This window comes from Taudactylus pleione, unplaced genomic scaffold, assembly GCF_031769625.1.
Source record: "Taudactylus pleione unplaced genomic scaffold, aTauple2 ptg000046l, whole genome shotgun sequence".
In the NCBI taxonomy this organism is placed as follows: domain Eukaryota; kingdom Metazoa; phylum Chordata; class Amphibia; order Anura; family Myobatrachidae; genus Taudactylus; species Taudactylus pleione.
In genome coordinates this window covers 3,355,596-3,372,584 of record NW_028284448.1, presented here as the reverse complement: position 1 = coordinate 3,372,584, position 16,989 = coordinate 3,355,596, and the positions used below count along the sequence as shown (strand labels likewise).

The following is a 16,989-nucleotide window of genomic DNA, read 5'->3' as shown; positions in this document are numbered from 1 at the left end:
CAATTCATCAAATGTTTAATTGAGTGGATTTGGGGGTACACACTATACAATGCTCATTGTGATATGCTGCGGATCGCAAGATTGGCCATTATATCATATAGTGTGTATAGCTCTAGTCATACTGCTTTGTTTGATATATTGCACAGACAGAGACTGCCCCGTGTGTTATATTGTTCACTGACCAGCTCTCATCAGAACAGCAGCCCCAGCCCCCGGTCCTCCTGTAGACTGCAAATGCACAGCGTATTACTAAATGTCGATACTTCTAAATTTCGTTATTAATATATTGATAAGAAATGTAGAAATAATTATATGGATTTTATCATCGTTATTTTGTCTTCAGCATTAAGTGAAATCATATACTAAACTTGCTAATTGAGTGAATAGCTGACAGCATGATGAACAAAGTTTTTATTTATGTGCCACAAAAGTGCTTTTTGTTCTACATTATAAACTATGTACATGTCACAAAGTTGTTGTAACCCACCCACTATCCTTTTTTGTAGTAGCATTGTCAAGATATCTACAATGTCAATTTTTTTAAGAAGTGCCCACAGCAGCATCGGGCCCGCAAATAATGTTATATATATCAAAATGGCCCTCGGCAGAAAAAAGGTTCCCCACCCCTGGTCTATTGCCACCACAAACTCGTTCCCTTGTGTACATCTGTGCAGCTGAATGTGCTTTAAAAAAAAAAAAAAAAAGGGGGTTTTTTAAACACACAATGTACCATCATGAACTTCTCCACCACTCCTTATGCTGACTTACTGTTAAAGAGTGTCGGCAACAGAGTAGAGTGCCGCAGCTGTACTTGAATATTGGCTAGAAATGGCAGAGAGAGATACCTCATGTAGTTTTGGAATGTGCAGAGGAGGTTTTACCTAGTCACCATATGCAGTCCCCTGTGAAGCAGCGTCCTGCTGCACTGTAGCTGATGCCCGGGTTCCGTTAAAAGCACTAGAACCAGGAAGTGCGGCTCCTCTGAATGGCGTGCACTTGGCCTCAGCTCCTCGTGCAGGTCCGCCTCCTGGGCAGCAGTCTGCATAGCGCTCACCCTCCCGCCCAGATTCCCAATGCCCCCATTGCCATGGGGTTTGGGCATGTCACTGCGTAATGACGTCATTACGCGGCCGCGCATTAGTGAAAACTGCTTGCTGAGCATGGCGCCGCCCGGGAGGTTATACTACCGCCGGGTAAGCCGTCGCTCAGCCAAACCGGCCCATTTGGCCATCGGCCCTTCTGGCATTTGCCAGAAGTGCCCGATGGCCTGTCCGACCCTGTGTCAGAGCAAGGTGCATTGTGTAGATTTTTATGTGTGCATACAGCTGTCAAAAATCATGCTGTTCAATATCACTGAGGTTTCTTAGGCAGATGTAAGGCATAATGGCATATCTATAATGGGTCCATACTGTATATTATATCGCCCCTCCGGAGTCCTGCATGAGCGCTGCACAAATTTACAGAGAAAATAGCACAGTGGCCATTTTTCTGGAGATCTGTATATGCACGGTTGAGATATCACAAAGAACATTGTGCAGGCGCTATGTTCCAGGAGACCTGTGCATGCTCTCTAGACTCCAGGTTGCACACAAAACCCCCTCTGCTATTAAGCTGCCTTTGGTAGGGATCACATAAGAATAAAATGACCAATGAGCTCTTTCTGCTTCTCTGGGTATATATACGTATACACCTACATACAGACATATAGGTACGCTGTCTACCAAAAATATTTATCCTCTTGAAAAGTGAACAGATTTGTCTGTATTGGAGGTAACTCAAACACCTGTAATTCTTCCAGACAGTGTTTTCATTGTGAATCAGTAGGTTGATAAAGTACATTTTCAGATAATTATTTGTCTGCTAATTTTTTAGCAAAATATAAAAACAGAAAAGTATTCAAACCCTACAGGCTAGTACTTGCCAGAACCACCTTTGCTGCAATAACTTTGCTTTAAGTCTATTGGGGTAAATTTTCACCAGGTTTGCACACTGGGCCTGATTCAGATACGCTCGCGAGCGGGTCGATGTTTGACCACTGCGCACGCCAGAGCCGGCTCCGACGTGCGCATTCGCGAGACCCGGCTAGCAACGGGCGCTCCGTCGCTCCGGGTCTCGCACCAAAAGTGAGCGGCTGTCGATTTTGATCGACAGCTACCGTTTTGGAGGCGTGGCGGGGGGGTGGCTTCACAAACGGAGGCGTTCCCAAGCGAACGACTGCCGTTTGTGGGCGGCCCCACTGACATCACCAGTGATGTCAGTGGGAGAGCTTCCGGCTCTTATAGAGCCGGAAACTCTCTGGGGCTTGCGGCAGACGAGACACTACCACAATGGTCTCGTCGCAAGCCCCGATGGTCGCGATGGTCTTGACCATCGCGACCATAATCCTGGCCGCTCGCACTAGCTGTGGGTCACCCACAACTATGCGAGCGGCCAGGAGGCCGTACAAAAAAAAACAACGCCCTGATTCAGAGCAAGCGCTCTTTCAGAGCGTCCGGCTCTGAATCAGGCCCCCTATTTGGGAGTGATTTTTGCTAATTCTTCCTTGCAGAATTACTCCATGTTGTTCAGGTTGATTGATCTGCAATTTTCAAATTGTTCACATATAAAGATGTGTAACATCGCACAGATTCTGTTCGACGAACCGCCCTATAAATATATACTCAATATTAATTGTCCAGATTTTGTATATAAAGGGTGGTGTGCTACCTACTACCGTTATTCATATATACAACACAAAAAGAAAAAAGGGGTAGTATGTCGGTGCACTGGTCGATAGGTTACATAATTAAAACATGAATAAAATTTAGGTAATCCTATTGTTCTTAAAATGCCTTTATCCCCAGGCATATATTCATCAACAAACTAAACACGAATATGTCACCACCATTTTAGCTGAACTATGTTGAATTTGAACAATTAATAGTGAAGTAGTTTAAGAATATTTGGAGTCAGCTAAAATATTGTCATTGTGATTCATCAATATTGTGAATGAATTCTTGTATGCATATGGGACATCTGGTGAGGACATTATATCAATGAACTAAGTAAACAGATTAAAAAGGATATTTTCTGTGTTGATGAATATATGCCTGGGGATAAAGGCATTTTAAGAACAATAGGATTACCTAAACTTTATTCATCAATAATGTCCTTATAATATGATATCTGCACAATAAAATTGTCAATCATTGGTTATAACCTCCCAATCCTCATTGACCAACTCAATATCATTTACACAGTTCACATACTGTGGGAGTCCATAGAGGAGATCAATATAGACATATAATCTAAATCATATTCGATCGCAGATAGGATAGTTGATCTCTTTATAAGAAGGCAATTACTACATAACCCTATGAGCAGAGAAGACCTTCAGTTTAATTTTAATCTTGATTTCTTTCTTTAATCTATATTTGTAATACTTCGCCGCTTTGTTTCCCTAGAGGGGATACACATTATAGCATATACCTTATAAAAGTTATGTTTTAATTATATAAACTATCGACCAGTGCACCGACATACTACCCCTTTTTTCTTTTTGTGTTGTATATTTTCAAATTGTTCCACAGTTTCTTAATTCTATTGAGATCTGGACTTTAACTTGGCCATTATAGAACATCTACCTTTTAGTTGTTCAACCATGCCAGTGTTGGTTTGGGCTTGTGCTTGTGCTTGAGCTCATTGTCCTGCTGAAAGGTGAACTTTCTCACAAACTTTAGTTTTCTAGCAGACGGAAGCAGGTTGTCTTTTAGTATATTCCCTCAAATTTTGTACTATCCATCGGTCCTTCAATTTTAACAAGATGCTCAATCCCCGTTAAGTAAAAGCATCCCCATAACATGATGTTGCCATGAATATACCTCACTTTTAGAACAGTGTTTGCTGAGGAAAGGACAGTGGTAGGTTTGTGCCACACATTACATTTGAACAATTTTTACAGTGTTGCAAGGCACATCATCCTGCTGAAAGAGGACACTGTCATCAGGGAATACCATTGACATGAAGGGGTATACTTGCCAACTGATTACTTCCTCCCACTCCCGCATCCAAGATTTTGCCCATGCTGCTCCCTACCTTTGGAACGCTCTCGCCCTCCCTGTCAGTCTCTTCACCTCTCTACAAATCTTCAAACGGGCTCTCAAGACCCACTACTTCATCAAGGCCTTCCAGCTCTCAACCTAACCCACTTCATGCTCTTTCCTCCCTATCTTCCCCTTCTGTATTACGCCTGTCTGTCTGCCCCTCCCTTTAGAATGTAAGCTCTCACGAGCAGAGACCTCTTCCCTCATGTGCTTCTTTTCACATTTTCTTCTACTCTTTACTCCCCATAAGGGCACCTAACACGTGACTGCCAACTCCCTTCTGTTTATTGTGAGTGCTTGAATCGCTATTGCAGCAGTGTATGTCAATCGTGTCCTTGTCCTGCACTGTAATGTACTATAAGTTACTTGTTTCTTGTTCACTTACTAGTTTTATGTACTATGTAAGGCGCTGCGAAACACTTGTGGTGCCATATAAATAAATGATGATAATAATAATACTTGGTCTCCAACAACCCGGGTAGACCTTAGATATTTACTATTTCCATTTCTATCTCGCCTCTCCAGTAACACATTAATCTTTCACCTCTATAGTGATGCATCACTGATATAGTAACACATTACCCTCCCTCACCTGTGTACTAACACATTCCACTCCCTCACCCCTGTAGTAAAACCATTATTCTTGCTCACCTCTGTAGTAACACATTTCCTTCCCTCGCCCATGTTGTAACACCTTCCGCATCCCCCTCCCTCACCTGTGTAGAAATAAAACCCCTCCCACACACCTGTATTAACACATTACCCACACTAACATCTGTAAACTTATTCCCCTCCCTCACCTCTGGAGTAACATATTCCCCTTCCTCACCTATGTTGTAACACATTCCCTTCCTTCACCCCATAGTAACAAATTTGACATTCCCCTCCCTCATCTCTGGATTAACATATTACGATTCCTCACCTATGTTGTAACACATTCCCTTCCTTCATCCCATAGTAACAAATTTGACATTACCCTCCCTCACCTCTGGAGTAACATATTCCCCTTCCTCACCCATGTTGTAACACATTCCCTTCCTTCACCCAATAGTAAAAATTTTACATTCCCCTCCCTCACCTGTGTAGTAACATATTTTCATCTCACCTCTGTAGTAACACAGAGTGTCCCTAACACTACACTGCATACTTACTGCCTAACCCACTACTATATGCTTATCCCCCTAACCCTTCACCCAATACTGTGTCCTTATCACCCTTACCGTGCACCCAATAGTGTGTCCTTATCCCTCAACACTTAGGCCCTCATTCAGAGCCGCTCGCTATTTGCGGTTGTTCGTCTTCTAAAAAGGGGTGGCTATTCAAATGAACCGTTCGCACTTTGCGGTCTGTTCACGCCTCTAAATCTGAACGAGCGAGCAAAACATGCGAATGTAAATTTGAAAAATACGCCCCCTGGCCGCTCGCACCATACGTCATGTCCGCTATTTATTAGATTAATCGAGTACATCGAACAGCGTCTGAACTGCTCGCTATTCTTGTGGTTGGTTTTTTCAACCACTATTTTGCGAGCAGTTCTGAGTTAAAAAAAACCAAGTGACGTGGTCAATGACGCTGCTGGATTAATTATGCACTCCCTTAAAACGCCTGTTTTGACCTTTAAGCACGCCTGCGATCGGATTTCCACTCCCCGTTTTCAAGCACCTTCCCCTGTTACCACCCACATATGCCTCATTCTGTCACTCAAATTAGCAGGCATTCGCTATTTTGCGAGCACATGAATTTCGGCCGCACTGACTGGTTCGCGCATGCGTATAACGATCCGTACGCATGCGCAGTTGGGCAAACATTGCTCGGAGCGAACGAGCTGCCGCTTACGAGTGCCTCTGAATCAGGCCCTTAATCCAATACTGTGTCCTTATCCCCTAACCTTACTACCAATACTGTACCCATACCCCTACACCTAATATTGTATCTTTACCCCCAACCCTTCCTCACTATTCAAAGTGGGGAGCCACACCAACTGCCAGTGATGTTTGGCAACACTTGGGGTTTGTGTTTGAATATGAAGTGTGCTACAGCCACGATGAGACAGTCAGGCAGGACATTGCACAGGGGGAGGAAACATTATTAATTTATTTATTACCAGTTATTTATATAGCGCACACATATTCCGCAGCGCTGTACAGAGAATATTTTACCATTCACATCTGTCCCTGCCCCAGTGGAGCTTACAATCTATATTCCCTACCACATGCTCACACACATACACACTATGGTCAATTTTATAGGGAGCCAATTAACCTAGCAGTATATTTTTGGAGTGTGGGAGGAAACCGGAGTACCCGGAGGAAACCCACGCAAGCACAGGGAGAATATACAAACTCCACACAGTTAGGAAGCGAACCCATGACCTCAGTGCTGTGAGGCATTAACGCTAACCATTACACCGTCTGTGCTGAACATTAGCCCTTTTCACCCAGGTCAAATCTGAGGCCCCACCCAGAATGAGTGAGATACTCTGCAGATCTGTTCAAAAGAAAAAAGTTGATGGCAGCTGGGGGCCACTCGGCCCTAGACAGGAGCCTAGATTTCCTATAAATGAGTTTTCTGTTCCCTGCTTTTTAGTGTAACTAGAGAGCATCACTTTTATGCAGCACATTGAATTTAATGTTATCATGGTATAAACATATATGCAGAGTTTGTATAGTGGCTATTGAAAGCAATTGTAATTATTTATTAACATATTAGCTGCACAAATAATACATACTTTTAGACTGTCATTTATCATAACTCAATCAAATTTTTTGTCTTTACTTACAGGTTGACAAATATTTTAATTATTGTTAGACAAATTCCCAAGACTAATGAGTGTTACGTGTTTGCTGAAAAAGGAAAACTAACCATCTGCTTTTACATTAAGGAAATAACCACCAAGAGTTCTATAATGCATATGGAATGGGTCGTTTGACGCATGATGTTTTCTGTTGATAACTTCATATTAAAAAAAACACAAGAACTACTTACAAGGTACTAACGGGTTATTATTAGACAACTGTTTGTATGGGCATTTAAGCAATGTCTTTTCTTAGCTGGTACAATGGTGTAGTGTACACGTACAAAACAATCAAGTATAAGGCACTATTGTGCATCCGCAAAGTATTCACAATGCTTCACTTTTTTCCACTTTTTGTTATGTTACAGCCTCATTCCAAAATTGAATAAATTCATTTTTGTCCTCAAAATTCTATACAAAATACCCCATAATGACAACTTGTAAAAAGTTTTTTTGAGATTTTTGCAAATTTAATAGTAAAAAAAAAACACTAAGAAATCACATGTACATGGCCTGTGCCATGAAGCTCAAAATTGAGCTCAGGTGCATCCTGTTTCCACTGATCATCCTTGATATGTTCCTACAGCTTAAATTGGACTCCACCTGTGGTAAAATCAGTTGATTGGACACTATTTTCAAAGGCATACACCTGTCTATATAAGGTCCCACACTTGACAGTGCATGTCAGAGCACAAACCAAGCATGAAGTCCAAGGAATTGTCTGTAGACCTCCAAGACAGGATTGTCTCAAGGCACAAGTCTGGGGAAGGGTACAGAAAAATATATGCTGGTTTGAAGGACCCAATGAGCACAGTGGCCTCCATCATCCGTAAATGGAAGAAGTTCGGAACAATCAGGACTCTTCCTAGAGTTGGCCGGCCGTCTAAACTGAGTGATCGGAGGAGAAGGGCCCTAGTCAGGGAGGTGACCAAGAACCCTATAGTCACTCTGTCAGAGCTACAGCATTCCTCTGTGGAGAGAGGAGAACCTTCCAGAAGGACAACCATCTCTTCAGCAATCCACCAATCAGGCCTGTATGGTAGAGTGGCCAGACGGAAGGCACTCCTTAGTAAAAAGCACATGGCAGCCCGCCTGGAGTTTGCCAAAATGCACCTAAAGGACTCTCATACCATGAAGAGAAAAATCTTGAACTCTTTGGCGTGAATGCCAAGCCTTATGGTTGGAGGAAACCAGGCACCGCTCATCACCAGGCCAATACCATCCCTACAGTGAAGCATGGTGGTGGCAACATCATGCTGTGGGGATGTTTTTCAGCGGCAGGAACTGGAAGACTAGTCAGGATAGAGGGAAAGATGAATGCAGCAATGTACAGACACATCCTGGATGAAAACCTGCTCCAGAACGCTCTTGACCTCAGACTGGGGCGACTGTTCATCTTTCAGCAGGATAACGACCCTAAGCACACAGCCAAGATATCAAAGGATTGGCTTCAGGACAACTCTGTGATTGTCCTTGAGTGGCCCAGCAAGAGCCCAGACTTGAATCCAATTGAACATCTCTGGAGAGATCTGAAAATGGCTGTGCACCGACACTTCCCATCCAACCTGATGGAGCTTGAGAGGTGCTGCAAAGAGGAATGGGCAAAACTGCCCAAAGATAGGTGTGCCAAGCTTGTGGCATCATATTCAAAAAGACTTGAGGCTGTAATTGCTGCCAAAGGTGCATCAACAAAGTATTGAGCAAAGATTGTGAATACTTATGTACATGTGATTTCTTAGTTTTTTGTTTTTTTTCATTAAATTTGCAAAAATATCAAAAAAACTTTTTACACGTTGTCATTATGGGGTATTGTGTGTAGAATTTTGAGGACAAAAATTAATTTATTCCATTTTGGAATAAGGCTGTAACATAACAAAATGTGGAAAAAGTGAAGCGTTGTGAAAACTTTCCAGATGCACTGTAGGTAAAACAAAATTAATTGATTGTAATATAAGTGTTAATCAAACCTTATAACCGCTTTGAAAATGTCATATTTTTTAAAAGTTTTCAGCCTCATGTTGCATGGACTTATATGTGTTGCATTTAATAATTTGTTTACCTAACATTAATGCTTTCTTCAGTTCATCATTGCTTTAATTGTATTTTAACAAAATTCAAGATAACTATATAATTTATCCCGCAAGTTGTATCATTTGCTACAGATTCTATTTTACTAATCCATAAATGCCAAGAAAGAACTGCGCACTCATTGGTTGCCAGGAACTAACCTTACGTATTATAATGTACATGTGTTTTGGATTATCTGACTAACAGGAATTTCTCAAGCCACAGCGGTTTTCTATAATTTCTTTTGCAGAAACATTATGAACCTCAAATACAACTTGCCTCAAGTCGCCATCCAGTTTTTTGTTTTTTTTTGTAATGTTATCAATACAAATGACCAGATTTATTTAGCTGTAGTCTCATAAACAGGAACCAAGCCTGCAGAAAAAAAATCGCCAGTAAAAAAGGTTCCTTTTGCTGGAGAAATTGCTCAAACTTTTACGTAACTGGGTTATTAATAATTTGTTAATTGCTCCATATTAATCGATGATGGAGGCAAATTCCTGCTGACACTTATAGTGCTATAAGTGTGCAATATAATTGGTATCTTCATAGTTACTTTTGTCCCAATTAACATAAACAATATACATTTATTTACAAGTAATATTGGCCCTTTAGTTGAGTTTTAATAATTGCCGCCTTAATGCATATGGTTAATGTGCATGGCAAGTCAGATAACTCGCAGTACAAGCAGTTTGAGCCATTTTCTGGCATGTTTTCAGGCAATTTGAGGCCATTCACTGGAGAGTGTTGGTGTACTGTTCCTTGCGCCTAAATTTGTGTGTGTGTGTGTGTGTGTGTGGTTACTTCTTTCACAGACTTGCTCATATATACTTCTGTTCTATTTCTAACTTTGCTTCTATCTTTAATACCAAACACTCAAATTATTTAGAAAATTTCACAGTAAAACTTGTTTACAAATTTTCTTGCTAGTAACTTATAAGATGCCTCCTTTTTATACTCCTATCGTTGCTAACATGCTAAAACAACATATATGATATGCTATTATGTTAAAACAAATACAATTAATATTTTCACCTATGTAGTCAAGTTGCCCATAGATTGTTGGAATTTAATTATTCTGGTTAAATGTTAAAAATGCTTCATTTTAGGAATTGTAATCATTTGTACCGGGACACTCTCTTAACCTTAGCAAGATTTATTTTTTGCCATTTTGAAAATGAGTTAAATTCAGATTACAACAATTAAGAAGAACATATTTTGGTTATCTCAAATATTTATTTGAAGTATTTATTTTCTGGAATGCCCCGTTTTAATTACCATTTTATAAATTTGAAAGCTTTTTTTAGTTGCTTCATGTTCTGTAACCTCTGCTGTGAAACTCAACCCATGGACAAGTTTAGAGGAGTCCGACGAGACAAGACAGGAACCAATACACAAAAGCTAGCAAATAGATGCTAGTAGCCCAAAAGATTGTAGCAAGCTTTCTGACCCTTCACAAAGTCAGGGCCTAGGTAGGGTAAGAGAGCTGCAGTTGGATTAAAGTTTTAGGGCTCAATCCAATTAGGTGTTATGTTCTCACCCTGCGAGTACTATATGCTGCACTTCCGGTACCGCCAGATTCTTGGATTGCTGTTTGCAGCCCCATAGGACTGTGTCAAAATATCCTCAAAACTGGGGCAACATTGGACCGCGAGGGGGATGAGTTCAGATGCCGTTGCAATGACAACCCCTCTCTCATGCAGGAGGAAAGGTTAGGGTTAGGCAACCCCCGGGGGTGGGTTAGGGTTAGGCACAACCAGGGGGGGGAAGGTAGGGATAGGCATGAAGGGGGGAGGATTAGGTTTGGAGACTAACCAGAAGGGTTGGGGCCGGGGGGGTGAGGGTTAAGGTTAGGATTCAGGAAGGGTGGGTTTGGGTTAGAGGGTGAAGGGGGGAGGGTTATTTATACTTACGTAGCCCCTGTCGGGATTCTGAGCATTGTGATACCACAGTTGGTATTTTGACAGCCGGCATCCTGACTGCCGGCCTCCCATACCCAACCCTTAATTTACATCATCCAAAGAATCAGGTGCTATCCATTTAATGCACAAATAATTAAATTGGATTACTGTCTATTTTATCTGCAGCACTAAGAAAATAGCACTAGTCTACTTATTTCTCCTTCCCTTATTGACAAAGGCAATCTACCCAAAATGGCCAAAAAATAATTTTTTTTTTTTACTAATTACATGCTGTTTTCACGTTTCTGGGGGGAATTCAAATGCTCTGCCGGTGGCTTCGTTTTTTTAGACGCCCGACAGAGCAATTCAATAATTGTTCTGTCGGGGCACGAAAGCCGCTGGCGCTGGCATTTCTGCACGCGCTCAGGAGTGCGTGAGCAGAAATGTGACTGAAACACCCTGGTTAGGGCGCGCTAACTGCAGATAGCGCGCCCTAACCAGAAATTAAGATGGCTAAACCTCGTCTTTCAGTCGGAGAAGAGGGCGATAATTAATGAGCACCCAGAACATTTGAATAGCAAACTGGGCGTTCATTAAATAGCACGTCCAAAAAAACAATTGAATCGCCCCCTCTGAATGAAAAGCAAAAATGTGTAGGAATAATATGGTAGCCCAACAAGGCATAACATTTTTAAAAATAGACAACCTATTACATCAAATGGGGGACCACTGTGTTTATTGATGCCAGGATGTGGAGATGTGGGCATTAGAAACCCAAATCTCTAGACTTCTTATTGGTTTTCTGTAGTAGATAATGTTATTGTCTGGTGATTACCAGACAAAAACTACCAAGGGGACACATTGTTTGAAAGATATGACCCCCCCTCTTCCAACCATGAGCATGCCACAATATAGGTGCCTAGATGAGGATAATCGTACATATTACATGCCCATCTGCCAGCTTTACTAGTATTGCTGCTTGGTGTCATATTACAAACTATTAAACAGGCACTATTAATAGGCACGAGGGGAATTAAACACCAAAGTTTTCCATCATTAGTTGTCCGTGTCAGGTTTTTTGGGGGGGAAGGTAGTAATTTTTGGTTGTTTGAGGAGTTATGGATGTTTCATAAGCCGATAGGATAGTAGAGGTGGGTTTGTTCTTTTTTTTACATGAGAAGTTTTATAATGAATTGTGCGAGGATTCTGCCTCTTTGTTTGTTCAAATTGCCAACCCACCGCCAAGTTATTATATCTCATTGTGATGTTTATTTGTTGATTGGGAAGTTTTCCGTCTTATTAGAATGGGGTGTAGCGGTGGATAAAGCTGCCAAAAATGGCACAAGAGATGGTCGAGCACTTTTCTTTTTGTGCGGCTGTGGTTCTGACTTCATCTTTGTGAGTGCCCCAGGCATAACCTGTGTGGGGGTCCAATACTGAGCCACGGAAGGGGGTGATGGTCCTCCTCAACACAACTGCTCTGTGGGCAGACAACACCCCCTAGCCCCTAAAGTATTTAAATTTTATTAAGCTAGAGCGGATTGCCGCTTCAATCAATTCCTTAATAATTAACATGGTGGCAAATCTGATTTCTTTTAGCAAACTTCTTTATCGATATGGTTATTTGGGAGAGGGATATAGGAAAAATAGGATGATAAACTGCTAGGTCATTTAAAATATTTGTATTTAATTTTTTTAGAACAACAGGAATGTGTACAAGGTAAAAAATAAAAGTCCCCAAAAAACCTGACATTTTTATTAAAATAAAATTTGCATTTCCATCTTGACAAACTCAAAGTAAAAGTAATCCAGCACTGTATACTGTTTGTTAGCACCTTTCCTCTGAAACACTGCAATGGAATAGCCGCACACATCTGTCAGCTGTTTCCCGGTACATGAGTGGCATATTGTGACTTTTTTCCACCTAATTGTGATAATTGATATTTGATTTGCATTCATTGGATGTTTGTAGAGATCATTATATCTTTTTAGATGTTATATCTATTAATGTTTTTCCTATTTATTAATGTATAATTAATACTTATTATTTATTTAACACTATCATTTGAAATGTATTATTCCGTTTTTCAGTATTCTTTCCATAGTATACAGATTAAACCTTAATAACCATACAGTCAAGTCTCTTAAATGATGTTTATTCTAAATTATCTTTAAATAAATGTTTTATGTGTATTGCATAAAAATCTGAGTATACAGTCTGTCAGACAAATTCAAACACATGCATATGAAAGTCTTCTTAATTATAACTAATAAGCCCAGCACACTTTTTTTTGTAACTATGGGACATATTTAGCATACATATATCTGATAAATTTGCCCAAAATCGCAATGCTATATTTGAATACAATGCAAGGATGTATCAAGTATCTTATGCATGGACAGAACTTGCAAGAAAGCTCTGTCCCTGCAAATCCTCTCCTCACAAATCTCAGAGTAAAAATACACAGAGTGTGGCCGTGCATGCGCTGTCTGCTAGCATCCACCCACGCAACCGTCTCCCCCACTCATCTGTCACTCAGGTCAGCTGATCGCCGAGCTCCTACTCGGTGACCCTGGTCTGCTGCACTGTGCTGTAAACTGAATTGCTGGTTTACAATTTTATTTCAGTAAATTTGAGTACATTGCATTTCGCATACTTGTAATAGGAAATGTAATCTGCTTACTAAAAATAATGCACATTTAAGAGTTTGGAGTAGTTTTTTACGAAAACTGATCCAATAGCCCTTTTATACATTTAAGTGATTCTAAAATAATGAGAAGCAGGTGTGAAAATACCCATTATCAAATAGACTGCCTTCTACAAAAATTTGAAAACACCTTCTACCTACACATAGGATGATGACCTTTGCTTTGCCCTGGACCTCCTAGAAGAGAGGTCCAAGAGGTAAGTGCTCGTTTTTCAAGTAAGGAAGATGGGATCTAGGAAGGTGGCTTACTATATCGGGAGACTGTCAGTATATTGTCTTCTGTATAACATGTACAATTCTATTTACTGGTTTAAGCACAAGTAGTTGTCTCATTACTGATAGAAACATCAAAAGAGGACCTTGCTCTCCTGTCATGTGACAGCCCTCCATATTTTCTGCGGTCTTGAAGCAGTGTCACAAGCACCAATAGTGTAGCCAAGGTGCGGTTGCAAAATTCACATACGTGCAGTCGTGCGCACACAGAAAAAAAATATACAAAGACACTTTTTTTTTTTCGGATCCTGAACTTGGGCCCAGAGCACAGATTAGTGACGACTGGAGTCGGGCAGCACTAGGTTGCGTTGCTGTATCTTGTGTGTCTAAGCCTAACCCGCACACATACACAGAAAATAAATAGACAAAAGACACTTTTTTTTTTTTTTTTTTGGGGTGTTTTGGGACCAGAGACTTGGGCCCAGAGCACAGATTGATGACGACTGGAGTCGGGCAGCACCAGGTGGCATTGCCGACTTGCTAGATCTTGTGCGGCTAAGCCTAACACGCACAGACACACAGACAATTATTAGGAAAAAAGACAATTGATTTAAAAAAAATTTATGCTCCAGAACTTGGGACCAGAGCACAGATTGATCACGACTGGAGTCGGGCAGCATTAGCTTGCAACTTGCGTTGCTGGCTGGATCTTGTGCGGTACTGCGGTTAAGCCTAACACGCATACGCACGCACACACACACACACACAGAAAAATATAACAGACACTTTGATTGATTTTTTTTTTGACTATATACTGTATATATATTTTTTTTGAGTCCAGAACTTGGGCCCAGATGTATCTACAGTTCTGCACCAGCCCAGATGGACACAGTAGACAAGAACAACACCAGCCCAGGACACAGCAGACAGCCCAGATGGACACAGCAGACAGCACAGCGACAGCTGTCACAGGCACCAGCCCAGAATGGATCAGCAGTCACCAGCCCAGGACACAGCAACTAGCACCTCTCCCAGCCCTACACTACCCACCCTTCCTGTTCAGTCTCCACAGCCGGAGTGAAATGGCGTCCGTCACGTGGTCCCTTATATACTACATTGATTATAGAGACGAAAGCTTGCGATCCGCGAGATTTCGTCTCTATGGTTTTGCCTCGATTTGAGAGATCTGAGTAAGGCGGGACCATCCGAGCCTGCTTGAATCCGACTCGGTTCAGCCAAATTCGGGTGGGTTTGGATCTCTGGAAACCGAACCCACTCATCTCTATAAAATATATATATATATATATATATATATAGAGTCAGTTCTAACACACTTACAGAGAGAACCATCTGTGTTTGTGTGTATGTGGTGTGATACAACCTATAAAATTATATATATATATATATATATATATATATATATATATGTGTGTTAGTTCTAACAGACATACCCTGCAAACATACAAACACAGATGGTTCTCTCTGTGACTCTCCTTGTTCTTGATCCGCTCACTCTCCATAACTGTGTGTATGTGGTGTAATACAACCTATAATATATATAGTCAGTTCTAACAGACTTACCCTGCACGGATACAAAGTTCACAGAGACACAATTACAGATCACAAAGATAAACTACAGTACTGTCTCTTTAAATATTTGTTTTCCTGCCTACATAGACCTGGCCAACTCCTTCTCTAATACTGGGGGTACGGCAACTATTGGTGAGCAACATTATTTAAGTGGCGGCCTGACAGCCGTCCACTTGAGGGGGAAGATATACAAAAAGAGGGTGGGAGACTGGGCCTAATGTCTAGAGTCCCTTTACTTATTGGACTCAGCCTAGAGTCTACTCCAGGGGCATTTAAGTGGCTTGGGCCTAATGCTTCCAGATGCCCCTGGATATCTTCACTTGGCATCTTCTGCCAACTTGCCGCAACGTCCATCCTCTTCGCCTGCCGCTGCCAGACTGGGTCTACTGCCCGGCGGCTTCCGACGCTGTGGACAGGTGGAGTCATGATACATCGAGCCATGGCCTCTTTCTATTGGCTGCCGGTCTGCGAGCTGTGATTGACTCACAGCCGAAGCCAAATTCAAACTGCTTTTGCTGTTTAATGGGCACCGGTGCTTATGGACCAGTGCTGGGAACAGACGCACTGTCCCAGCACTGGCTACTGATGTGAAGAGTAGGCAAGTATACATTGATCTCATCCTAGTAATGCATTTCTGTCAGGCTTGGAATAAATAAACTAGGAATGCAGCAGTCCTACATCCTTACCGAGCAAACTTCATTTATACTTTTTAATTGTGAAACTAGAGACATCATAACAGAACCTGTACAACATAGTCTTCAGACAAGCATGCAACATCTGAAATGAATGTATTAATTTTGGAGCTGCATAATTAACACCTCTTTTGTAAGCTGAATGGGATAATTATGAACTGTGACTAATCAATCCGACAATGAGCGAACGCCCATCAGCCACTATCATTGTTGTTAATCAATGTTCATAACTGCATGTTCACAATTATGTTTTAAATGTATTTTCATGGCATGCATCCCAGTGAGTCATGTTACTGAGCAGAAACCATCTTGCAGAGGCTACAAAGGATTACTTTGTAGGCCTGTATTTGGCCTACAATGACCAGCACAGTTTCAAAGCAGCAAAATCATATTTTTCCTGTTAAATATATTCAGGACACTTTCAGTTGTCCCATGACGTTGCAGAATGGGAAGTTCTACCAGTGTGTGCAGCCAGCTGTACCCTATTTTTATAACTAAATATGTGGAGCAAATTGACATAACACAGCAGTGATTATCAATCTGCCCTCAATCCAAATCTCAAAAAGGTTTGAAGAACTGGCTCTAAAATGTTGGAATTTTATATTGATTTTGTTTTAAAAATCAACTGAAGAGAAGCAGTTCTCACATGGGACACATACATAATGGCTGTCTTTATTTGCAAGCGTTAAAAAAATTGTGGTATTACACACAAGTCAGGTCCTATTGCACTTTTTTATTTAATAAAATATTTTAAAAGGTTTTCTACAACAACAAAAAAAGATTGCAAATGGCGATATGCAATTTTTCATACAATCATCAACAGATCCCGATTCAAAGTTCTGTATCTAACATGTTGGCAGCCACTGAACCAGTGAAATTTGATCGAATTTCAAACTTGTTTGAGTTTTCAAGCTTTCCCTTTTAACAGTCTCAATAATATAG

General features: G+C 41.1%; 1 protein-coding gene across 2 annotated transcripts in view; it reads left to right on the top strand.

The window, feature by feature from the left end:
- The window catches only part of POPDC1 (popeye domain cAMP effector 1), a 160,071-nt gene that overhangs the window by 140,567 nt on the left and 2,515 nt on the right, over nt 1-16,989 (top strand). Inside the window, exon 9 of one of the 2 annotated variants that reach the window (XM_088460438.1) lies at nt 6,964-7,070. The exons of the other annotated variant lie outside the window; for it this stretch is intronic. Coding sequence (XP_088316564.1) covers nt 6,964-7,031 — 68 coding nt within the window. The 3' untranslated portion in view covers nt 7,032-7,070. The remainder of the gene's footprint in view (nt 1-6,963; nt 7,071-16,989) is intronic. 2 annotated transcript variants of the gene reach the window in all.